Here is a 21,759-nt window from a genome sequence, read left to right as displayed (position 1 = left end):
GGGGGCCAGGCCATCTTCTCTCAGAGCTGCTCTGAAAACTATTTTTGATTTGTTATCTCTAGGTATACATACAAATGGCCTTCGCTCTTATATGACATGGCCGTAAATTCACAACAGCCCTCCTTTCCTTTTATGATTCAGGAATTAACCATGGATGAGGAAGAGCCTCCCGACAGCTCGTTTCAGTGCCTCAAATTTCTGCCTGAGCTCTTTATACTTCCTGTCTCTGCTAAGGGGAAAAAAAAAAATCTCTGGTTTGTTCACTGTATTTCAGGTGTTTTAGCAAATTCAAAAAAATTTCCGTATTTTTCTTTAGACCATTTCTCGAAGTCTTGGGAAATAGAGATGGCACCTTGTGTGAGAAAGGTCGTGAGAGAAAGCGGGTGAAAGGCACTGTCTCGCTGAGGGCCACGTTTGCTTGCGCACCACCTTTGAGAGGAACTTTTGCCCTGTGGTGGCTGCATCTGACACCCTAATTTTCTCAAGAAATGAAGGGGTTTTAACAGTATGACTGCCTTTGTCAAAGAGAATGGCTATCTGAGTAACTTTCTTCCAACTTACCTTATTTGAAGTTGCCTTTCCAGCCATGTCTGCATTTTTCTGTACACCTCCTGTTCACCCATCCATCTGTGAAGAAAATACTTATGGAGCGTCTCAGTGTTGTGTTAAAGCACTGGGCATAGGCAACAGCCCCTGCCCTCGTGGAACTTACAGTCTCACGAGGGAGGCAGATAGTAGTCCAGAGCTATAAAACTGCAGCTGTGTTAAGTGCTTTGCATAGAACAGGCTTCATAGCTCAGTTGGTAAAGAATCCACCTGCGGTGCAGCAGACCCTGGTTTGATTCCGGGATTGGGAAGATCTGCTGGAGAAAGGAGAGGCTACCCACTCCAGTATTCTTGGGCTTCCCTTGTGGCTTAGCTGGTAAGGAGTCCTCCTGCAATGCAGCAGACCCTGGTTTGATTCCTGGGTTGGGAAGATCTGCTGGAGAAAGGAGAGGCTACCCACTCCAGTATTCTTGGGCTTCCCTTGCGGCTTAGCTAGTAAGGAGTTCTCCTGCAATGCAGGAGACCTGGGTTTGATTCCTGGGTTGGGAAGATGCCCTGGAGAAGGGAAAGGCCACCCACTCCAGAATTCTAACCTGGAGAATCCCATGGACTATACACTCCATGGCGGGGCGGGGGGGGGGGGGGGGGTGTCTCAAAGAGTCAGACACGACTGAGCAACTTTCACTTAAGTGCTTTGATTTTGACCTTGTTGGGGGGTTGGGGTCCATGCAGGAGAGGTAGGCTGCTGGGCCCAGGCCATGTTAAGGGTTTTAGCTTTGGCCCTGGATACTCTGACATATTTCAAGTAGATGGGTCATGCTTTTTGTTTCAAGAAAGTCCCCCTGGGTGCTGAGTAGAGAACAGATACAAGAGGCCCAGGAGTGGACGTTGACCAAGGCAGAGGGCAGAGAGTCCTTAGGAGACGGGCCGAGAGAGGATGGGAGCTTCATCTAGACGGTGGCAGTGGGTGGAGGGCAGTGGACAGATTGGAGAGTCATCGGGCAGACTGAGTGGTGAGACATGGCAGCAGGCTGACCATGTGGGCTCAGGGAGGGAAGAATATCGGGGGCAGCTGTTGGTCTCTGACTTCATTACTGGGGTTCATATTCACCAGGGTGACCAGGTGGTGCCGGAGCAACATCTCTTAGTAGTTTCCCACCTGAAAAGTGTGAATTACTGGTATGACTAGGAATTCACATTTTTACTAGTAGTGAGTCCATGTTATATTGTGTTTGGTCTTCATTAAGTTTATTTTTGTAACCTCAGAAGAGTTTTTGTTTTGTTGGCTTGTGCTGAGAGTTACATGAAATGCAGCTGGACATGGCCAGGGGTGGGGTCCCTTCTGGGGATCTTGTACTTCCCGGATCCAACACCGGGCTCCTGGTGGTCACCCTCCACAGACCTCCTCTGTAGCCTTCCCTGTTTCATATATGGCAGCTCCGTCTTTCTCGTTGGTCCTTGACAAAATCTTTTTTTCTCTTGCATCGCATACCTAGCTGATCCACCTGCAAATCCTGGGCTCTACAATCCATGGGAGTTGGTTCCAGGACCCCCCGTGGTTACAAGAATCTACAGATGATCAAGTCCCTTATAAAGCAGAGTCCCTTTGCATATAACCTGCTGCACATCTTCCCCTAGGCTTTAAATATATCTCAAATCATCTCTGGGTTACTTACAATATCCAGTGCAATGTAAATGCTATGTAAATAGTTGTAAATACAATGTAAATGCTACGTACATAGATACCAGCATGGGGCAGATTCAAGTTCTGCTTTTTGGAACTTTCTGGAATATTTCCCCCCCAAACATTTTCCATCTGTGGCTGGTTAATCCTCAGGCGTGGAGCCTGTGGAAGCGGAGGACTGACTGTGCGTCTGCCATCCGTGGCTTTCTTAGCACTTGGCTCTGTGCTTTGGTTTCACCCACTGTTGTCTCTCGCCAGTTCTGTTGCTGTAGCTTCCTGTCTGACCTCTGTTTTGGCTGTTGCTTCATAGCAGTGTTGTCCATGTGAAATCAGAGTGATCTTAGTAGAAGTGAAGTGAAGTGAAGTGGAGTCGCTCTGTCATGTCCGACTCTTGGCGATCCCATGGACTGTAACCTACCAGGCTCCTCCGTCCATGGGATTTTCCAGGCAAGAGTACTGGAGTGGGGTGCCATTCCTTCCTGAGCCCCTAATAGAATATAGTCGCCCTCCTCCATCCCTGCCCGCCCAGCTCTCTCTTTCTATGCTGCTTTAGTTTTCTTTATTGTACTTATCATCTGACATCATTTTTCTGTTGGTCATCTGCCTCTTCTCACTAGAATGTGGATTCCACAGGTTAGGGGCTGCTGTCTGTCCTGTACAGTCTCCCCAGCCCCTGATTCTCTTGCAGAGCACATTCTCAATAAGGTTGAAAGACAGACGGAAGATGGTTGTGTGGAAGGAGCTCCACATCCTTTGGGAAGTTGACAGTTTCCTTCAGATCATAAAGTCAGTGATATTTCATCCTAGCCCAGATCTCCCAGATGCTTCCACATGGCAAAGAAGTTCAATTTCCTGTTTTTTTTTTTTTAAACTGTTTATCCCAAACAGGAGAAGACTGTGCCACAGTTGGTGGTCTTATGAGGTGTTTGGTTTCTTTTTAACTGATGGATCTCTGCTTGCAGAAGTGTCCGATTTCCACCGACCTCAGGGGTCCCTGACTCCATGTTCTGGGCTGCTCCTTTCTTCCAGGTCTTCCATTGACAGTGAGCCCGCCCTGGTCCTCGGCCCCCTGAAGTCTGTGCAGGAGCTGCGGAGGGAGCAGCAGCTGGCCGAGATCGAGAGCCGTAGGCAGGAGAGGGAAAGGAGCGGCGGAGAGGCCAGCAGCGAGGGGAGGACCAAACCCCCTGTGCAGGAGATGGTGGACGAGTTGCAGGGCCCCTTCTCCTACGACTTTTCCTACTGGGCACGGTAAGCGCCCATGGTGGGCTTTCCCGGCAGGGTCCTTCTGTTCAGATGTCCTTCCTTCTAGGGGTATAAGCCAGCCACATTGAAGTGTCTTAATTATTTTAGGTCCGGAGAGAAAATCACTGTCACACCTTCATCTAAAGAACTGCTCTTTTATCCTCCTTCCATGGAAGCCACCGTCAGTGGAGGTAAGTGTAAGCTCAGCTAGCCGATGACACACCGTCACAACTGTTCTTTTCCCTGCCTTTAGGATTCTGTTCTGTGCTGTTTTATAGTGAAGCCATCTTCATAAGGCATCTTCAGTCCCCATTGGCGCATAGATGTTACTATTTGATGAGTGAGTGAATGAGTGAGAGGTCTAAATCAGTAAACGTAACTCTCACTGTTAGAATTGGGGATCTTTTTGAAAAAGGACTTACTTTTCCTTGATGTTATCAGGTTGACACCAGAAGGCAGATGAAAAGCAACAGCATCCGTGGTTGAAACGTCTCAAATGTCTTCATGTATCTGAACTGTTCGTGATGTTTATTTTGGGTTGGGGTGATGGAAGGGTCTTTTGGGGATGAGATAACCAGGGAGCTGGTGGAATGTTTAGGCAGCTTTTGCCAGCATCGCGGGTTCAGTAAACTCTGAGCATTTGTGTGTTTGGAAGGAGAGTGTTGAAAGGCATGGCTGTCCAGCAGGCAGCCTGTCTGGGGCCTCCTTCCATGCTGCGTCCTCAGGTCTGGCTGCAGAGGCCCTGACCTGTGGTACTGGCTTCTCTCCTCACTTGTGGTCACTGAGGGCTGAGCAAGAGGAGCCGGGGAAAGCCAGCTTTGTTGGCTATTCCTGGTAACATTCCTGAAAGTTTAACAGGGCCGTTCATAAATGTTGGGAGGCTTGGGCCACTTGTAGTTACTGAGGATTCTGAGATAGTCAAAAGCCTCATGGGAGTTAACTTGGAATATCTGTTTTAGGCCCTTCTTTAATGGGAAGCCCCACTCTCTTCCTCTGTTTGTCTCTTTCCTTTGTAGAAAGCTGCCCAGGGAAGCTGATCGAGATCCAAGGGAAAGCAGGCTTGTTTCTAGAAGGCCAGATCCACCCAGAGTTGGAAGGAGTTGAGATTGTCATCAGTGAAAAGGGGGCAAGTTCACCCCTGATCACGGTCTTTACCGATGACAAAGGTGCCTATAGGTAAGCCCGTGACTAAGAACCAATTGGTTGGGACCAGTCAGGGAGCCCATGCTGAGTCAGACGGTAAAGAATCCACCTGCAATACAGGAGACCTGGGTTCGATCCCTGGATTGGGAAGATCCCCTGGAGGAGGGCATGGCAACCCACTCTTCCCTGGAGTGTTCTTGCCTGGAGAATCCCATGAACAGAGGAACCTGGCGGGCTACAGTTGATGGGGTCGCAAAGAGTTGGAACACGACTGAGCAACTAACACTTCCACATTTTCAGTCAGGAAGCCCAGGAAGGAAGCTGGGGAGCCAGGTGATGCTTCCTCTAGGATTTGAAGCAAGGCATCACCAGCGTTTCTTTCTTTTATTCAGTGTTGGGCCCTTGCACAGTGACCTGGAGTATACTGTGTCCTCGCAGAAGGAGGGCTACGTTCTGACTGCAGTGGAAGGAACCATAGGCGACTTTAAGGCTTATGCCTTGGCAGGCGTGAGCTTTGAGGTAACACCGTGTGCTTTTAAAAAGCGGTTTTATGGATTATAACAATCATACAATAAACTGCACGTAAAGTGTGTAATCTGACAGTTTCGACACGTGACAACACCCATGAGCATACCACCACAGTCAAAATAGTGGACACATCGTCACCCCTCAGAATTTCCTCGGACCCTTGGAAGCCCCTCTCTCCTGGCCCTCCCCACCCCTCTGATCTGCCTTCTGTCACTGTGGATCAGTTTGCATTTCTTAGAATTTTATATAATGGAATTATTCAGGCCGTACTCTTTTTACTCTGCCTTCTTTCACTTGTGATTTTGGAGATCTGTTGACTTCAGCTTGTGTGCATACCTTCTGGGAAGCATTTTAAGCTTTCATCCTTGACTCTGTTCTCTGTCAAAGGACACAGAATGTTCTTAGAGTGGAGTTGGTGTCTTTCTCTCTTCCCTCCCTCCTTCTTGGGAAGAAGCATGCTGTGTGATGGCCAGAGTGAGCCCGGAGACCCTTGAGGCTGAATGTTGTCGACATCGAGACCAAAAGAGGAAAAACATCCCATCACCTAATAAATTAAAATTCTGCATTGCAGAATGCCTTTTAAAACAACTGGAAAGATAGTCCAACTGGAGAGAAATATCTGTTCCATAAATAACAACCCCAGTTTACAAGAGTCTCCTAAAACCAATAAGAAAAAGACAAGCCAACAGAGAAAAGGCGAATCAAGGACATGAAAGGCCATTCGCAGAAGTCATCCAGGTCACTCATAATCACTCGGGAAACACTTGACTTCGATAGTGACTGGGCAAACGCAAAGGAAGTTACCATCGAAACACTGGGTTTGGGGTTAGAGTTGTAGTAATGAAGACACTATCCATTTTTTTTGGCAAGTGTGTGTTTTCCCATGCATAGGTAATTTAGGAGCTGGAAATGGCTACAGCCACCCTGGAGTTCAGTTCAGGGGTTTCTTTCTGGATTTCAAGTGCACACATCCACGAAGTCATTTCTACTCCTAGGAATTGACTGTTTGGAAAAAGAAAAACTTAATTGTGCAAAGATACACACACTTGGGGACTTTCACTTCGTCCCTTCTTTTCCATCACAAAACTCAGAGACTGGCCTGTGTGCCATGATTTGCCAACCCTTGCTTTAGAATGAGATGCAGCTTTTCTGAACAGTGAGGCTGATTGGTGGGGACTGGTGGACGAAGGCAGTGGGGGAAACAGCTGAGGCCAGAGAAGGCGACTTGGCCAGAGGGTTGGGGGCCCTCCTCCACCCCACTCCGACTCAGTCGCTTATGAAATCCATCAACAGTAGCCATAGTGTTGTCTCTTTGTGTGGGCACAGAGAGTTCTGGAAGGCTGCAAAGCAAATTGTTTATACTGGTTACCCTGGGGGAGGAGAGGAGACCTTCTGACCTCCCCTGCGGGCCCCAGTGAATGACAATAAAAGAAAAACTAACCGTGCAGAATTACCTCTTGACACCTCACGGTTTGTATGAGTTAACCTTGCTCTGGGGTTCCTTTCTCACCCCCAGATAAAAGCCGAAGACGACCAGCCCCTCCCTGGGGTCCTCTTATCGCTCAGCGGTGGTGTGTTCCGTTCCAACCTCCTGACTCAGGACAACGGTATCCTGACCTTCTCAAACCTGGTAAGGTGAACCACTACTGCATTGCCTGCCCGGCTCCCCCATGAGCGCACAAGGACACGGCGGCCGTGACTTGTGTATCGCTTGACAACGTGAGAACAGAAAACCATTGTGGAGTGCCTCACATTTCTTCGGGGACCAGCAGAACTTAATGCTGCTGATGCACGTTCCCTTCCGCACAGACGTCTTGTTTTCTGGTCTCCCACTTGTCACTGAGACAATGTAATTAATTGCCCTGGCCCCAGCGGCTCCTGTCTTAAGTGTCCCTTTGTTTCACCAGAGGATCTCATTGTTTATAATGCCAAGTCTCCTTCAGGGGGTGAGCTTGTGTTTCTTCTGCAAAGCACGCTCCCTGTGGTGGGTGGACAGCACCCATTTTCCACTGAGGATGTAGTCTGAAGCCCTGATTGGTGGACACGTCAGTTGGTCATCTTGTCAACCCTGGGAATAAAGTCACCATTCCAGAGATGTTGCAAACAGGCAGTGAAGTGTAGCCGAAAGATCCCAGACTGGGACGTGAAGCACTCCCACCTTCGAATCTTCCCTCTACTACTTACTTGCCATGTCGTCTCAGGCTAGTTACTTGACCTCTCTGAGCTTCAGTTGCTTCATTCATAAAGTTCAGATTTCTACCCTGCAGAGGTACTCTAGGTGCGCAGTAATGACAGCTGGTGTTAGAAAGGTAATTGCTGTCACTGTAATGATTTACTGTAGAGTTAGTTACCGTCTCTGTGTGTCTGGGAAGCCTTGGGGCTCTTGGGGCCTCATTCTGGCCTCTTTCCTTCATGACTTGAGCTCCCTCTAACGCCACCCCTCAATTGCAGCAGGGGCTCAGCTCGTGTTTGTGTCTTGGCAGAGCCCTGGCCAGTACTACTTCAAGCCCATGATGAAGGAATTCCGGTTTGAGCCGTCCTCGCAGATGATCGAGGTGCAGGAGGGGCAGAACCTGAAGATCACCATCACGGGCTACCGCACAGCCTACAGGTGGGCTGCCCCCTTTCTCGTCTTCCCCGGGCGGGGCAGTGGGATCACTCACACACTCTTTTCTCTCGGAACCCATCCCAGTCTTCAGGCTGGTTCTGTTTGGAAGACAAGAGCCATGAGACGCAGTCCACAGGTTCCTGACTGCCAGCCTTTTCTCCTAATGTCTCCCGTGAATGATTCAGTCACAGAGCTCCTCTTTTGAAATTGGCCTCTGAGAACCTACTGAGTTCCTAAAATTTTTATTTTTAAAAAACGTTTGAAACATGAGTTAGATTTTGGAAAGAAGGAAATGCATTCACTTGAGCAAAATTTGGAAATGTTGAAAAGAAGATATTCAGTGTGGAGTTTCCCTTCTGTCCTGGCCTCCCAGCCACGTAGGTGTTCCAGCATTTCTGAGTGCATCCAGAGATGGTTTATTCACATAAGTATTTATAATTATAGGCACACACATATGCACTTATATACATTTATAGAAGCACTTCAAGGTTGATTAATCAGAAGGAACAGGTTTAGAAAAACGGACCATTTTCAGTTGAATATAAAAATAGAATGAAAGGGGAAGTGATTTGTTTTCATTTTATTGGATGCTTCATTATTTAAAATGAAGTTTAACAAAAAATACAATAAAGTGGCGTGAAAGAAAGTAGCCTTTTTAAATTACGATTTTTCTGGAGCATCCCTTAAAACGTATAAGGAGAGAAATTGATGATAGGAATGGCCTGAGCCCTCTAGCAGGAAGGCTCAACTTGCAGGCGACACAGCTGGCAGGGAGTTGTCTGGGTCATTTGGGGTACAGTCCTCCACTGAGCTATTTTGCACTGTAAATTGTTGGTAAATGCCGGACACTGTCCCTGGAATCTTTTGTGTGCCTCAGAAAGCCCCGAGAATGTCGTGTTCCGTTTTTTCTCTTGTCTGTCTAGTTGCTATGGTACAGTTTCTTCCTTAAACGGAGAGCCAGAACAGGGTGTTGCCGTGGAAGCAGTGGGCCAGAGCGACTGCAGTATTTATGGAGAAGACACCGTGACGGACGAGGAAGGGAAGTTCAGGTTACGTGGACTGCTGGTGAGCCTTTGGATGTGTTTCGTTAGTGGATTTTTTCATACTGGGTTCAGCGGTGCCTGGGTTCAGTGGTGCCCCCAAGATTGCTAGGAATGAGGGCAAGAGGGTTGAGAGGGGGCATAGGGCTCTGAAACTTCCCAATCCTTATCTTAACTGACATATTCAATGCTTATGTAGCTGACATACTGGGTTGCAGTTTTATGGCAAAATACAGGTAGAAAACCATGTGTTTGGTACATCTTCTGCCTAGAACAGGTGGTCTAGCTTAGGCCAGCCTCTTAAATCAGATACCTGTGGAGCTCGAAGACAACTGTGAAAGGTTGGAGTGGACTGGGTGCCTGTCAGGAGCAGTGTGGACTGTGGATCGTAGACAGATCCTGGCCCATGAGAAGGGGCAACCGCCACGCAGCTCCAGCTCTTTGTAGCCATGTGGGAAGATAACTCAGGGTTGCCAGATGATTAGAGTTTATAAAAGAGAAGTCAGAAATTCATATCTCCACGTGACAACTCCTGATTTTTAGATATTGATCACTAATTAAATAAAAAAATAGGGGCTTCCCTGGTAGCTCAGATAGTAAAGAATCTGTCCACAATGCTGGATACTGGGGTTCGATCCCTGGGTCAGGAAGATCCCCTGGAGAAGGGAATGGCTGGTTACCCACTCTGGTATTCGTGCCTGGAAAATTCCATGGGCAGATAGGAGCTATGCAACCATAGGGTCACAAAGAGTTGGACACAACTGAGCAACTAACACTTTACTGGGGCCATGCTGTCCTTTCCCAAAGTTAAGAAGACCATGTCTCGTGTCTAGGCGTCCTCACTCTGATACTGGGAAGTCAGGGCAGGAGGTTGCTTGGTGAGCTAGGAGTGTTCAAGCCAAAGCAGGAAGGCAGGCTTGGGCGTGTCTCCTGGGGCTGTGCTGAGGACTGGAGAATGTCTGCTCTCATGGGCTAGCTGGGTGGGCTTTCTTTGGGGTCTGGCCAGCCTTACTGCGATGCTCCCTTCTCCACCTCCTCTGTCCTCGGGGAGGCCCTGCCTGCCGCTAATGCTAACTCATTAGCACTTTCAGTGTGTGTGGCGTTGCCCCCTTGTGGCCGCCGACCCCTTCCGTGGAAAAGGCCTCGGATGCTGGAGGAGTAGCCTTGGAAGCGGAGCGTGCTGTCACGCTGCCATTGGGACATGTTCCCAGGGCCCCAGGGCGCTCCCTGCTGTCCCCCAGGCCTGCTTCCCTTCCTCGTGGCAGTGGTTCCAGAGAGAACAGGTGGGCCGCATGGGTGTCCCCCGTCCCCAGGCTAGCTGCAGCCAGGACCCCAGGAGAGGTGACGGGTCCTCAGATCCGGGTCTCTGTCACATGTGTTCATGCAGATGCAGGCTTTGGCACTGCGTCCTTAGTTGCCTTTCTGCCTGGGTTTGAATCCTGCTTCTGTCACTTCTTAGCTGTGTGAGTTCAGGCAGGTGTCCCATGCCTTCTGTGTCCATTTCATCATCTGTAAAGTTGGAGAAGACTCTTGAGAGTCCCTTGGACTGCAAGGAGATCCAACCAGTCCATTCTGAAGGAGATCAGCCCTGGGATTTCTTTGGAAGGAATGATGCTAAAGCTGAAACTCCAATACTTTGGCCACCTCATGCGAAGAGCTGACTCATTGGAAAAGACTCTGATGCTGGGAGGGATTGGGGGCAGGAGGAGAAGGGGATGACAGAGGATGAGATGGCTGGTTGGCATCACCAACTCGGTGGACGTGAGTCTGAGTGAACTCCGGGAGATGGTGATGGACAGGGAGGCCTGGCGTGCTGTGATTCATGGGGTCGCAAAGAGTCGGACACAACTGAGCGACTGAACTGAACTGAACTGAAAGTGAGGATGAGGATCATGGCTGCCCTACAGGTTGGCTGTCAGTATGAAGTGAGTTAATACACACGGAGCGGTGCCTGGCGCACTGACTCCACAAATGGTTAGAAGCCAGGTCAGACCACTCCTTTTCCCAAGGTGTTCCTCACCAGAACTGCCAGCTTGGGGGATTGTGTACAGCTTTCCTCGGTTCAAGTCACAGCAGAAGGTAGGCCTGGGGGCCGTCTGTGCCCTTCAGTCTGCCTTCTTCTCAGGTGGACACAGTGTTCTGGCTCATCTCCCTCTTACGGTTGCAAGAATTCAGATTCTGCATCACCGTGTGGATTCCCCCGGAGTCTTACTGGCCCATACATATTTTTCTTTTTTTAATATTGGAGTACAGGTGCATTACAATCTTGTGTTTCTGCTGTACAACAGGGGGAATCAGCTCTATGCATACATATATCCCCTCCTCCCTCGAGCCTCTTTCCCGCCCCACCCCCATCCCACCCCCTTTCCACCCCTGTAGGTCATCTCAGAGCCCTGAACTGCGGCCCCTGTGCTATACAGCAGCTTTGCATTAGTGACCCATCTTACACATGGTAGTGTATATATGCCAGACATGTGTTTCTAAACTCACCAACTTAACACGTTTAATTTAACTAAACCAAATAGAGTTTCCTTCTCCACCTTGATAGATTCACGTTTCAATTAATGCTCCCTCACACCCTCCTCCTGGTAAGAGGTGTTAATTCATTAGCACTTTCAATGCTGTGTGGAGTCGCCCCCTTGTGACAGCCAGAGCCTTCCACATGCCAGGCCTCAGATGCTGGAGGCATGAATAGCCTTAGATGGTTCCTGTCAAAGGTTTGGACTTGGTTTGCCAGGCTCCTAGGGGACACCAGGCTGGAGAGCCCTGGTTGAAGATTTCCTCAGGATTTTGACCCCCAGGAGAATGCATTTCTGCAGTTGATCTTTCTGGGCAGTGTATTTGGTGAGGCATTTTGGGTGAGAAGCTGCCTGAATCTTGCTGCCAGAGGCTGAAGGTGAACCGCTGAGTCAGCAGCCAGGAGCGAGGAGCCGGGTGGTTGGGGTGGGCTCCTGCCCTGATCGGCATGGGAACGAGGGGGCAGTGCCCGCGGTCCCCATCTCCAGCAGTGCCATCTCCTTTTTTTCATGCCTTGCTACCGTTTTCTGAGGTGCAAATAGCTGTTGCTAATAGCTGTTTTGAAGAAGCCCAGTGCTGCCAGTCCTCACTGAGCTATAAAGTGAATTAATTTGTCTACTGGTGATCATAAATTTGACTTTTCTTGGTTTTTAAAAAAATAATAGTTTTACTGTCTTTGTAAAGGTCCCATATGCTCATTATAAGATAGTTCAAAGCAACATATTGAAAAGGACAAAATTTTGAAAGGGGAAAAAGTAGATCACCCTTACACTCCCCCCAGAAGGACTCATGGTTAATATAGAGGGAATGTTGTTTAAGGTGCTGCTCTGCTCACACACAGAGAGGGTCACAGTACACATGGTTTTAGGAAACCGGGCCGTGTTATCCTCACTGATGTACCAATGAGCAGCTACAGTGTTCGGGTTGTCCCCTCTGGGATGTACACAGTCGTCTTTGGACTCGGCCCCCGACTCCAGACGCTCATGTGTCCTCAGATTTGGTGTGCAGTTGGTGCTCAGAAGTTGGTCATTTTAGAAGTTCTTTAAACCCTGCTAGTATAAGTGATCTGTCACCCTTTGGGGAAAGATGCAGATCTTTTCTTTTAATAAATGTGTAAGAAAAAAAAAGTTCAGAAGTTGACAAATGGTGGGTTCATTTAGCCTATTAAAGCCTTTCGTAAAGCTGAATTTTATCTGATATGCAGCCTTCTGAGAAGTTTTCCTTTGAACTCGTATATCTTTCTCTATCAGAGTTGCCTCTAGCCCACATAGCAATGTACAAAACAAACAACTTTATTTCTTCAAGGCAGTTTGTTGTAGCTTGTTGTTTAGTCGTTGAATTATGTCCGACTCTTTTGTGACCCCATGGACTGTAGCCGGCCAGGCTCCTTTTTCTGTGGGATTTCCCAGGCAAGAATACTAGAGTAGGTTGCCATTTCCTTTTCCGGGGGATCTTCCTGACCCAGGGATTGAACCCGTGTCTCCTGCACTGGCAGGTGGATTCTTTACCACTGAGCCACCAGGGAAGCCCTTCGAGGCAGTTTACTTCCCTCTGTTGGAAACTGTCGTAATGTGCTGGCTTAGAACAAAGTGCTTTACTGCGGTCTGCTAAAGAGTGATCTGAGTAAATAACGTACATCCTTCATGTGTGCAGTGTCAACAAAAAAAAGTTTTTTAGAATAGTGAGTTTTGTTTGGGTAAACATCATATGTCCCTATACATTTGAGGAATAGAATAAAATGTATAAGGAGGAAATCTGTTGTAAAAAAGGAAAAATCTCAAATCCCACTTCCCAGAAATAATACCCCTTGGGAGTGGCATTCCAGACACCACTCAGTACATACATACAGGTGCAGGGAAGGGATGGACAGCAAAAGGGAATAATTTTATCATATTTATTAAACAAGAATAAGCTTATCTTGTTTGCAGTTTTGAAATCAGAAACCACATTTAATTTTCCTTGGGTAGAAGAAGCTGAATACAGTTTGAAGGAATTGTAAAACTTCAGAAAAAGGTTTCTACATCAGGGTGCTTTTTCAAGGAACTCTTAAGAAGGGTGATAGGCCTGGGAACCAAGGTGGGACAGAAACTTGTCCACCGGATGGGGGCCTGCAGGCAGAGCAGGCTCCAACCAGGTCTCAGGTGATAAGCCCTTTTCCAGATAAGTGACTCCTACATTTGTTTGCAGCCGGGCTGTGTGTACCACGTTCAGCTCAAGGCAGAAGGCAATGACCACATTGAACGAGCCCTCCCCCACCACCGGGTCATCGTGGTAAGATGTGGAATTCTTCAGCAGAATCAGTGCGTGATTGCATCTCTGATCAAAAATCCTTCAGCGTTCCTCTGGCTGGCTGCCTTTCATCTGTTGTAGGGGGGACGTTAGATCCTAATTAAGGGTCCTCTCAGAATAGTGTCATCTTTACAAGCAGCGTCTTTGGGCTTTTAATGAACAGCAGCGCTGTCTTGCATCCAGAGCAGAAATCCGAGCTGTTGTTTCCCCACTTCCCCTGCTAGCTCTGATCATTATTCTACAAGTTGAGGATCTTAAGGCCTAAGTAGCATTTTAGATCAAGGGAGGGTAATAAAGGGAACATGGGCTTCATCAGTGACAGGGCCACTGACGTGTCTTATCTTCAGGTGACCTTGTTCTTCTCACCAAGGAGAGTCTCTTGTTCTGTAAGATCATGACTCGGCTAACTGATCCCTAAGGAGGCAGCCCTCCAGGTTACAGGAGGTGTCCCTGGCATCATTTTCAGTGAAGTTTTTTTCCCATGGAATAAGTCTCATTTGCTAGACCAGAGGATTTGGGGCCAGACAAGAAGCCTTTGGTGGCTTTATTAGGTGGCATTAGGGATAAAGATTACGATGGGTCCAGAGGCTGGTGGGCCATTCAGGAGTTTTGGCCTAGACAGTGAGTTTTCTTGATGTCTTTATGGCCTTTGGCATTTTAAGTGGCTGTGATGGCTGCATCTTATTTTATATTTTCCTGCCATGGGGATTCAGATCGGGATCCCAGGCAGTCATGTGGACTACAGCCCCACAGATGAAAAGGTGACTGATGGGGGCACATGCCCACCCCAGGGGGTGTGGAGGAGCTGGGGCTTGACTCCTGCCAATTCCTGCCAGGCAAGAACATCCTTCTCTTTTTCAAGAGCCGCTGGGAAATCTGGCTCTTTTAGTATGAAATTTCTTTTGAAAATGTTGATAAGTCATTAAAACTTAAGGAAAAAAGTACTGTCTTTGTCAAAAAGCATGTCCATGGCAAGATGTCACCCGTCTCCTCTCAATTTGGGACTTTAGATTCAGGCTGCTTGAACAGCAAGCTTTGTTCCCTGAATGCAAAGGGAAGTCGCTTGGAAATAGAGCTCCAGGGGTGTCCCCTGCTGGAACAGAGGCCCCCCTCTTCCAGCTTCCTTGGCCCAGCTTGCTTTCTCTCTTCCCAGGTTGGGAATAATGACGTCGATGATGTGAACATCATAGTTTTCCGGCAGATAAATCAATTTGACTTAAGTGGAAACGTGATCACTTCCTCTGAGTATCTTCCTACATTGTGGGTAAGGCCAGCTGTTGATGATTAACATGCTCTGCTCTTTCTGGCTTCGAGACAAGAGGGAGCAGGATATCCAGGCCTATCTAGCCCTTGCTTTAGCTGAGGGTTGAGGTTGAGATTAAGAATCTTCAGTCCCAGCATGTGTCTGGTGGAATGACTGCTAGAGAAAAACGTGGTCTGGTTTCAGATGACAGTTTTGCCAGCCTTGTGTGTCTTTAGAAGCACCACAGTAGAAGCCTCATGAATGAGCAGTGTGATCTGGGATCTGAAACAGAGAGATGGTTTTGGGCAAAGCACCTGCTCACTTTCTAAATTCTGTGCAAGGTGCGTGTGGCAGGCAGTGGACTCAGAGTCAGACGATGGTGGGGACAGGCAGCGAACCTGGGCTGGAGGGAAAGAAAGGCCACCAACAGAACACTAAACTGCTCCTGGAAGTGGCCAGGAGCCCAGTGCCAAATGGGAACGTGTTTGGAGTTTAAGGAGCAGCTGTGGGTTGAGGTGACAGTACACGGTGGGGGGCACGCCGAGTGAACAAGGCTGGCAGTGATGATATCAGGTGACCAGGCTCTCTGGGTCTCCATGGGGACAACAATGATGCCCCTTTGGGAGTCAGGGTTGGTGATGATGTACGTGAAGTGCCTGCCCTGCCCCTGGCATGTTACAGATATGTTCTCTTTAGTGTTACCACTGCACTAACAGGTGTTTACTCTTTTGAGCATTAATGTAAGTTGTCAGAATCTTAAATTTTAAAACATTTTGACAACTGTCACATCACTGGTGTCTCAGATGCATTAGGAATGGCCCGTCGGGGAGGATGGTTGCCCTTTCAAAGATCGGCGTTTCCAGAGTTCCTCTCCCCTACGAGATGAGCCATCCCACGGTGTCGAAAATGCGGTGGTGTTTATCGCGTTGGAGTTTTAAAAGCACACCCTGCTTTGTCTCTGCTCTCCAGGTGAAGCTTTACAAAAGCGACAACCTCGACAACCCGATCCAGACGGTGTCCCTGGGCCAGTCCCTCTTCTTCCACTTCCCGCCCCTGCTCAGGGACGGCCAGGTGAGCCTGCTCCTCTCCGCGCTGTCTTTGCTAGAACGACTCCCCTTTTCTGCTGAAGGAGCTCAGTTTTCCCACTTTTTCCCCTCCTGCCACCTTGCTGACACAGTTGAGTCAGAGGAGGTGGGGCTCTCTAGGGATTTTTTTTTCCCAGAATTAGCTCCTTTTCTGTTATAAAAATAATACACATTCATCATGGCAGCAGATCCGGGAAGGGGGTGGAAATCAGACATAATACTGTCATTCAGAAACAACTGCTGTTAACAGGTCAGTAGGTTTCCTTTTGACCTTTTTTGACGCATGTGCATGTGTGTATAAATATAACAACACGTGTGTCTTCGTTTTAGTAATATGAAGCTGGGACTGTTTTGTACATTTTCTCTTAATCTGTGCTTTTCAGTGAAGACTTTATCACCCGTCCTTTCTCATGCATGATATTTAATGACTGCACAGGAGACCATGATAGAGAAAATACCGTGATCTATGTAACCAAGGCCGTCATCACTTACTGATGACGGGATGTTTGCCATCAGCTCTAATTGCACAGAGCCAGCTATTGTGGCTGCCCCGGTGGCAGCAAACTTTGGAGAGAGCTTGGTTCCTTTTGGGGACTTAGCCTGAGAGCATGAGTGGTGAGCCTGTGTGGTTCCTCCCCTGGCTTCCTGCCACCTGCCACAGGGATGATCCTCTGGCCTTTCCCAGTGTGAAATGGCTGTGAAATAACAAAGCAGGTTGTGACAGAGTCTGGGGCCTCCCCCGCACTGCTCCAGGCGCCCGTAGTAATCGACCCACTTCCGGCAGCACTACAGTGTGGTCACAGGCTCCCCGGGGCTCGCAGCCTGCTCGGTGCCTTACCAGCTGAGTGACCCTGGGCACATCACACTTCCCTTCTTCGGGCCTCTCTCCCCCCATCTGTGAAATGGGGCAATAGTCCCGATCTTGTAAGTGGTTGAAAGCATACGCCTAACGTGCTCACAGCTCTGGGCCCCTGGCTGGGGCTCAGCACACAGGCCTGTGACAGTGACCAGGACCTCTGCAGTGGGTGCCGCATTCTTAGAACTCACCAGCTAATGAGCCGAGAATCGTCCCTTGGAAGTCAACCTTGTTTTGGATGAAAAACAGTCTTCCTCAGTTTAACCGTGTGTCTCCCTCATCAGAATTCATTCATCAGAACTGTGTGTGTTTTGTAAAGTCAGGTTCTCTAAAGACCATGTAGCAGCCATGGTTTGATACACTTAGAAAGACAAGCCGTGGGCTCCGAGCGCCTGTTCAGAGATGGCAGGGTTGTGCGGCTGACCCTGCTGGACTGGTCCGCTGAGGCCGCCACGTGTGAGTTAGTGACCTAGGCCTGGACGTGTAAATTTGGGGGTTCCTAAAGGAAGCACGAGGTCCTTTGCATCACAGTCACGCATTAGGACTTAGTATTCATTTGCTTTGCCCCAGCTGCCCTTTGTAAAAACTGCCCCTCCCTCCTTGTGCCCAGAATTACGTGGTCCTTCTGGACTCCACGCTGCCCAGGTCCCAGTACGACTTCGTCCTGCCGCAGGTGTCCTTCACAGCAGCGGGCTACCACAAACACATCACCTTGGTCTTCAACCCCACGGTAAGGAGAAGGGGGCTTCCGGGCGTGGAGTGTGCAGTGGTCCCAAGGTGCCACTGAGTGCTTTTCAGACCTCCATCCATGTGGCAAGCTGGTGGAGTCCTCGTCCCTGAGATAGAAGGCAGGAGGCTCGTGTGTAGGGGAGCCTGTACTTGGACGTGGCCCTTCTGCTGGTTTCCAGCTCGTGCTTGGTGACTTGGCCTCCACGGTCTTACCCTGAGTAGAGGGTTCCTCCTCTGGCCCCAGGAAGAAGCACTTGTCTCGTTCACCTCAGCAGAGACTGAGGAAGTGACAGAGACGAGCACGGCGGGAACTGTTTGTCTCCGTGTGGAGGCACACGCAACCCCAGGGAGGAGCAGTGCCTCTGCAGAGGGCACTAGGGCTGCAGCCTGGACGTCCGCCGGGCACCTCCCGGCTCCGGGGAGCGCGTGGGCAGCCGAGGCAGCATGGAGGTGCTGCCTGGTGGGGCCCAAGCGATCAGGCCTCATCCCTGCTGCCAGGAGTGTGGCCCCACTTCTGAGACTGTGGGAGCGGAGCCACGTGCCAGGGGAGGGAAGGCCTGGTGGGTCCTCATCCCAATCCTTCGTGGGGAGGTGCCTCTCTTGCACCCTTCTGGTGGCTCAGAAAGACTGAGTGACTTACCTGGGGGTGCTCGGCAGAGCCAGGTTCTCACGTCCCAGCCGCCGGCGGGGTGGCTCAGCACCATACGCTTATGAGGGTCGTCAGGGCTCTTCACTGCATCCCGTGCTGAATCTCAGTTCCGACAACCACGTTCCTCACGTGTCCCCCAGTGTTTCACGCGTGGCTAACCACTCCACACACCTCGTTATTCCCCACAGTAGGTGCTGTTCGTATTATCGCCATTTTTTAGTTGAGTCAACCGAGTCTTAACAAGACTGCCCAAGGCCACACGGGAAGACCCGGCCTGCAGCCTGGACTGCGGTCCTCAAAGCTTCGCCTTACAGTTGCTCTGCCTCTCCCCACTGACTCCAACTTGCTCTTAAGGATTTACTTTGATGGAAACTGGTTTGGGATCTAAGACAAGTCAAAAAATGTGGGGGCAGACAGTTAGGGATCCTGCTGCTATTCTTCTGTTTATTAAGGGAGCGTCTCGCTCTGGCTGTCGTCTTGGGTCAGAGGCCCTATGGTCCTTCTCCTTCCTGAATGTCCGCAGATGCTTTGATCTTGGGACCTCTTTACACTGTTAAAATTCATTGCGAATCTCAAAGACCTTTGGTTTGTGTGGGTTATATGTATATTTATCATATTAGAAGTGAAAACTGAGACATGTGGAAAACACAAGCCTCCACAGGCCACACGTCCCGTTACCTGTCAGAGTGAGGACGTCGTCGTGTTGCAGCCTTGGGAATGTCCCCTACCCCGTTGTAGGAACATGAGAGGGAGACTGGCATGTTGTATCTTCACAGTATAATGAGAGCAGTTTGGACTGTGCAAATCTCCTGAAGGAGGCTCCCGGGCTGTACCTTGAGAACAGCGCTATGGCTTGTTAACCTGTTTTATCATCATCCGAAAGTTCTTTATTTGTTTCCATTGTCGAGGTGGAGTGAGTTAGTTGGGATATAAGTTCATTTGCTATTACAGAGACCCAGCACTTCAGGGCTTCAGCAGGAGGGAAGGTCTTATGTTGACCTCCCGGGGGTCGTGCGGAAGCTCCTGGGTGTCGGGCTCCTCCTCTCCGTGGCTCTGCTGTCCTCCAGCACATTGCCCTTCCTGGAATGGCACAGTTGGCCGGAGGCTGTCCAGTCAGCAAGGAGGAAGGGCACACCCAGGGTACAGCCTGGGTGTGGCACTTGTCCCTTCTCTTCCTGTTCTGTGGCCAGAGTTGACCCCGGGGCCCCACCTGGCTGCGAGGGAGGCTGGGAACTGTGTTCTGTTCTCACTGGCCCAGCTGACAGCCTGGCCTCCCCTGGAAGGAAGGGTGAGCGGCCCCGGGTCCCCAGCACTGCTTCGCCGCCTCACTGGCACTTGCTTGGTGCTCACGGCGTCCCCGAGTCTGGAACAGTGGGTTCTTGATGCCTCCTTAGAGGAAAGAGTCCCTGGATGCGGCTGGGGCTCAGCAAAATGAGGCCCTCATACATTTCAACCACAGGGTCCCCTGCCGCCCGCAGCTCTGCGTCTCCTCAGTGTAGACAGTGAAGGGTCCGGGGGTGAGGAGCACCTTGTTCTTGGAACCTGGTTATTCCTGAGCTTCAGAGAGCAAGTGAGGGGAGTTTGTGCGGCAGAGGATTCACTTGGGATTTAGTTGTGTTGCTCCAGTCACTTCTTTTGGGTACTGAGTGTCTGGGTCACGTGGGTGCTAGGGGTCTTGAGGAGGCCGGGCAGGACTGGGCTGCGGATGGGGTGCTGGCGGAGAGCTGGTCTGGGGTGACGGTGCTCTGGGTGTTCGCAGAGGAAACTGCCCGAGCAAGACATCGCCCAGGGATCATACATTGCCCTGCCCCTGACGCTGCTCATCCTGCTGGCCGGCTACAACCACGACAAGGTAGGGGGCCCGAGCCCTCAGGGCAGCAGGCGTGTGAGTCGGGGGCGGACCCCTCACAGCTGGGACGTGGCCGGGGAGGAGTGGGCATTGTTACAGAGGTGGCCGTGTTTCATGATAATGGTTTAATAGCTGGGTCCAGTCGGGCTCTTGCAACCCTATGGACTGTAGCCCACCAGGCTCTTCTGTCCATGGAGTTTTTCCCAGGCAAGAATTATGGAGTGGGCTGCTATTTCCTTCTCCAGGGGATCTTCCCAAGACCAATGCCAAGGCCTCCTTTCAAGGCTAGAAGTCTCTTGTATCCCTCCTACCCCTTAACCCTGAAGTACCTCTGGGTCTCTGGTGACCCTCTCTGCGCTCGGCTGGGCTGAGAGCACAGAGCGGCGGGGATGGGCTGGGGCAGGCCAGGGGCGGGGACTTTGGTGTCCCGCTGGACAGAAGTCTCCTGGAGCCCCCTTCTCTCATACCTTCTTTCTTCCCAGCTCATCCCCTTGCTGCTGCAGCTGACAAGCCGCCTGCAGGGAGTCCGAGCCCTTGGCCAGACGGCCTCTGACAACAGCGGCCCGGAAGACGCAAAGAGACAAGCCAAGAAACAGAAGACAAGGCGGACGTGAGGGATCTCCCTTGGGACAGGCCCCTGGTGTGGAGGACGCGCGTGACTCTTGTCATCAGCTCCGCGGGCGCAGCCACCCATCAGCCTCTCCTCCCTGGCCCCGATGTGACACCGTGAAGGAACCCTCCTGTCATTCTTCAGAGCACAATTGATTTTCTGAGTTGAAGATAATTTATTATTTTTATTTTTGTCAAAGAAGTGTTTAAGCTGTGCTGGTGGTGTGCGAATGTTATCCTGAGTCTTCCAGCTTCATTTGCAAAAAGAATTCCAGTAAATGGGTGTCTTGACTCCCAAATCAAGCTCCTGTTGGACTGACCCTCCCCTTAACATCCCTGTGCATCTGAGGTCCCTGCTGGAAACCTCACAGCCTGTGTGCACTCCTAAGAGGGTGTGTTATGCGGTAAAAAGTCAATAAAATGGCCCACTTGTTTGTGTTGTAGCTCATCTTGGGTGCAGTCCTTGGAGGACCCTGGCCTAATGCTGGGATCATGATTGAGCTGCCTGGAGGGACATGTGGGTCCTGAGTGAAGCCGAGATGGCACGCGGCAGCTGGCTTTTGGCCTCAATGATAGGAAAATGGGAGAGGTGGTGGGGGGTGACGGTGTGAAGAGCCCTGCCTTGGTTGGGGGTGGTGACGGTGTGAAGAGCCCTGCCTTGTCTGAAGGAGTCCGAGAGGCACCCTGCACTCTGCTATGGGATCATGCGTTCACATCTCTAGAGAAGCCAGAGAAACTAAGTTTTCTGTGAACTCTTCCAAGTTTTAAATGTTAGCGACAAATTCAGTTTGTAACTTCTGGTGAAACAAAATGCATACGTAGGCTGTGTGAAGCTTGAAGGCTGCCAGTTTGCATAAGGGATCCACAGGAATTCTCAGCATTTGAACAGCATTAATTTCATCCTTACGGGAAGTAATTGAGTTAGGTTGGAAGCAGCGACATCCAGCCATCCAATGCTTATTGAGCCCCACGTGTGACAGGCATCGGGGCTATGAGACGAGCAGAACAGACGAGTATAAACTTCAGGAGCTGGATGAGGACGACCCCATTTTGTTCCTTGTCGTGTCCCTGGCGCTCCCTGTGGAGTGGGCACTTTAGAAGGAACAGATGATGAATGCATGCGTGGATAGGCGAGGATGTGG

General features: G+C 50.1%; 1 protein-coding gene across 1 annotated transcript in view; it reads left to right on the top strand.

Annotated features, from left to right (window-relative positions):
* Window positions 1-21,029, top strand: part of LOC138076716 (BOS complex subunit NOMO1) — a 56,612-nt gene extending 35,583 nt beyond the window's left edge. Inside the window, exons 19-31 of the mRNA XM_068968999.1 lie at window positions 3,260-3,478; window positions 3,581-3,663; window positions 4,489-4,648; window positions 5,008-5,134; window positions 6,660-6,773; window positions 7,627-7,754; window positions 8,675-8,816; window positions 13,496-13,579; window positions 14,751-14,861; window positions 15,810-15,911; window positions 17,392-17,511; window positions 19,919-20,011; window positions 20,491-21,029. Of these exons, the coding sequence (XP_068825100.1) occupies window positions 3,260-3,478; window positions 3,581-3,663; window positions 4,489-4,648; window positions 5,008-5,134; window positions 6,660-6,773; window positions 7,627-7,754; window positions 8,675-8,816; window positions 13,496-13,579; window positions 14,751-14,861; window positions 15,810-15,911; window positions 17,392-17,511; window positions 19,919-20,011; window positions 20,491-20,622 (1,615 nt within the window). The 3' untranslated portion in view covers window positions 20,623-21,029. The remainder of the gene's footprint in view (window positions 1-3,259; window positions 3,479-3,580; window positions 3,664-4,488; window positions 4,649-5,007; window positions 5,135-6,659; window positions 6,774-7,626; window positions 7,755-8,674; window positions 8,817-13,495; window positions 13,580-14,750; window positions 14,862-15,809; window positions 15,912-17,391; window positions 17,512-19,918; window positions 20,012-20,490) is intronic.
* The last annotated feature ends 730 nt before the right edge of the window (window positions 21,030-21,759 follow it).

Source organism: Capricornis sumatraensis, chromosome 3, assembly GCF_032405125.1.
Source record: "Capricornis sumatraensis isolate serow.1 chromosome 3, serow.2, whole genome shotgun sequence".
Lineage (NCBI taxonomy): Eukaryota > Metazoa > Chordata > Mammalia > Artiodactyla > Bovidae > Capricornis > Capricornis sumatraensis.
This window is presented reverse-complemented; position numbering and strand designations above follow the sequence as displayed.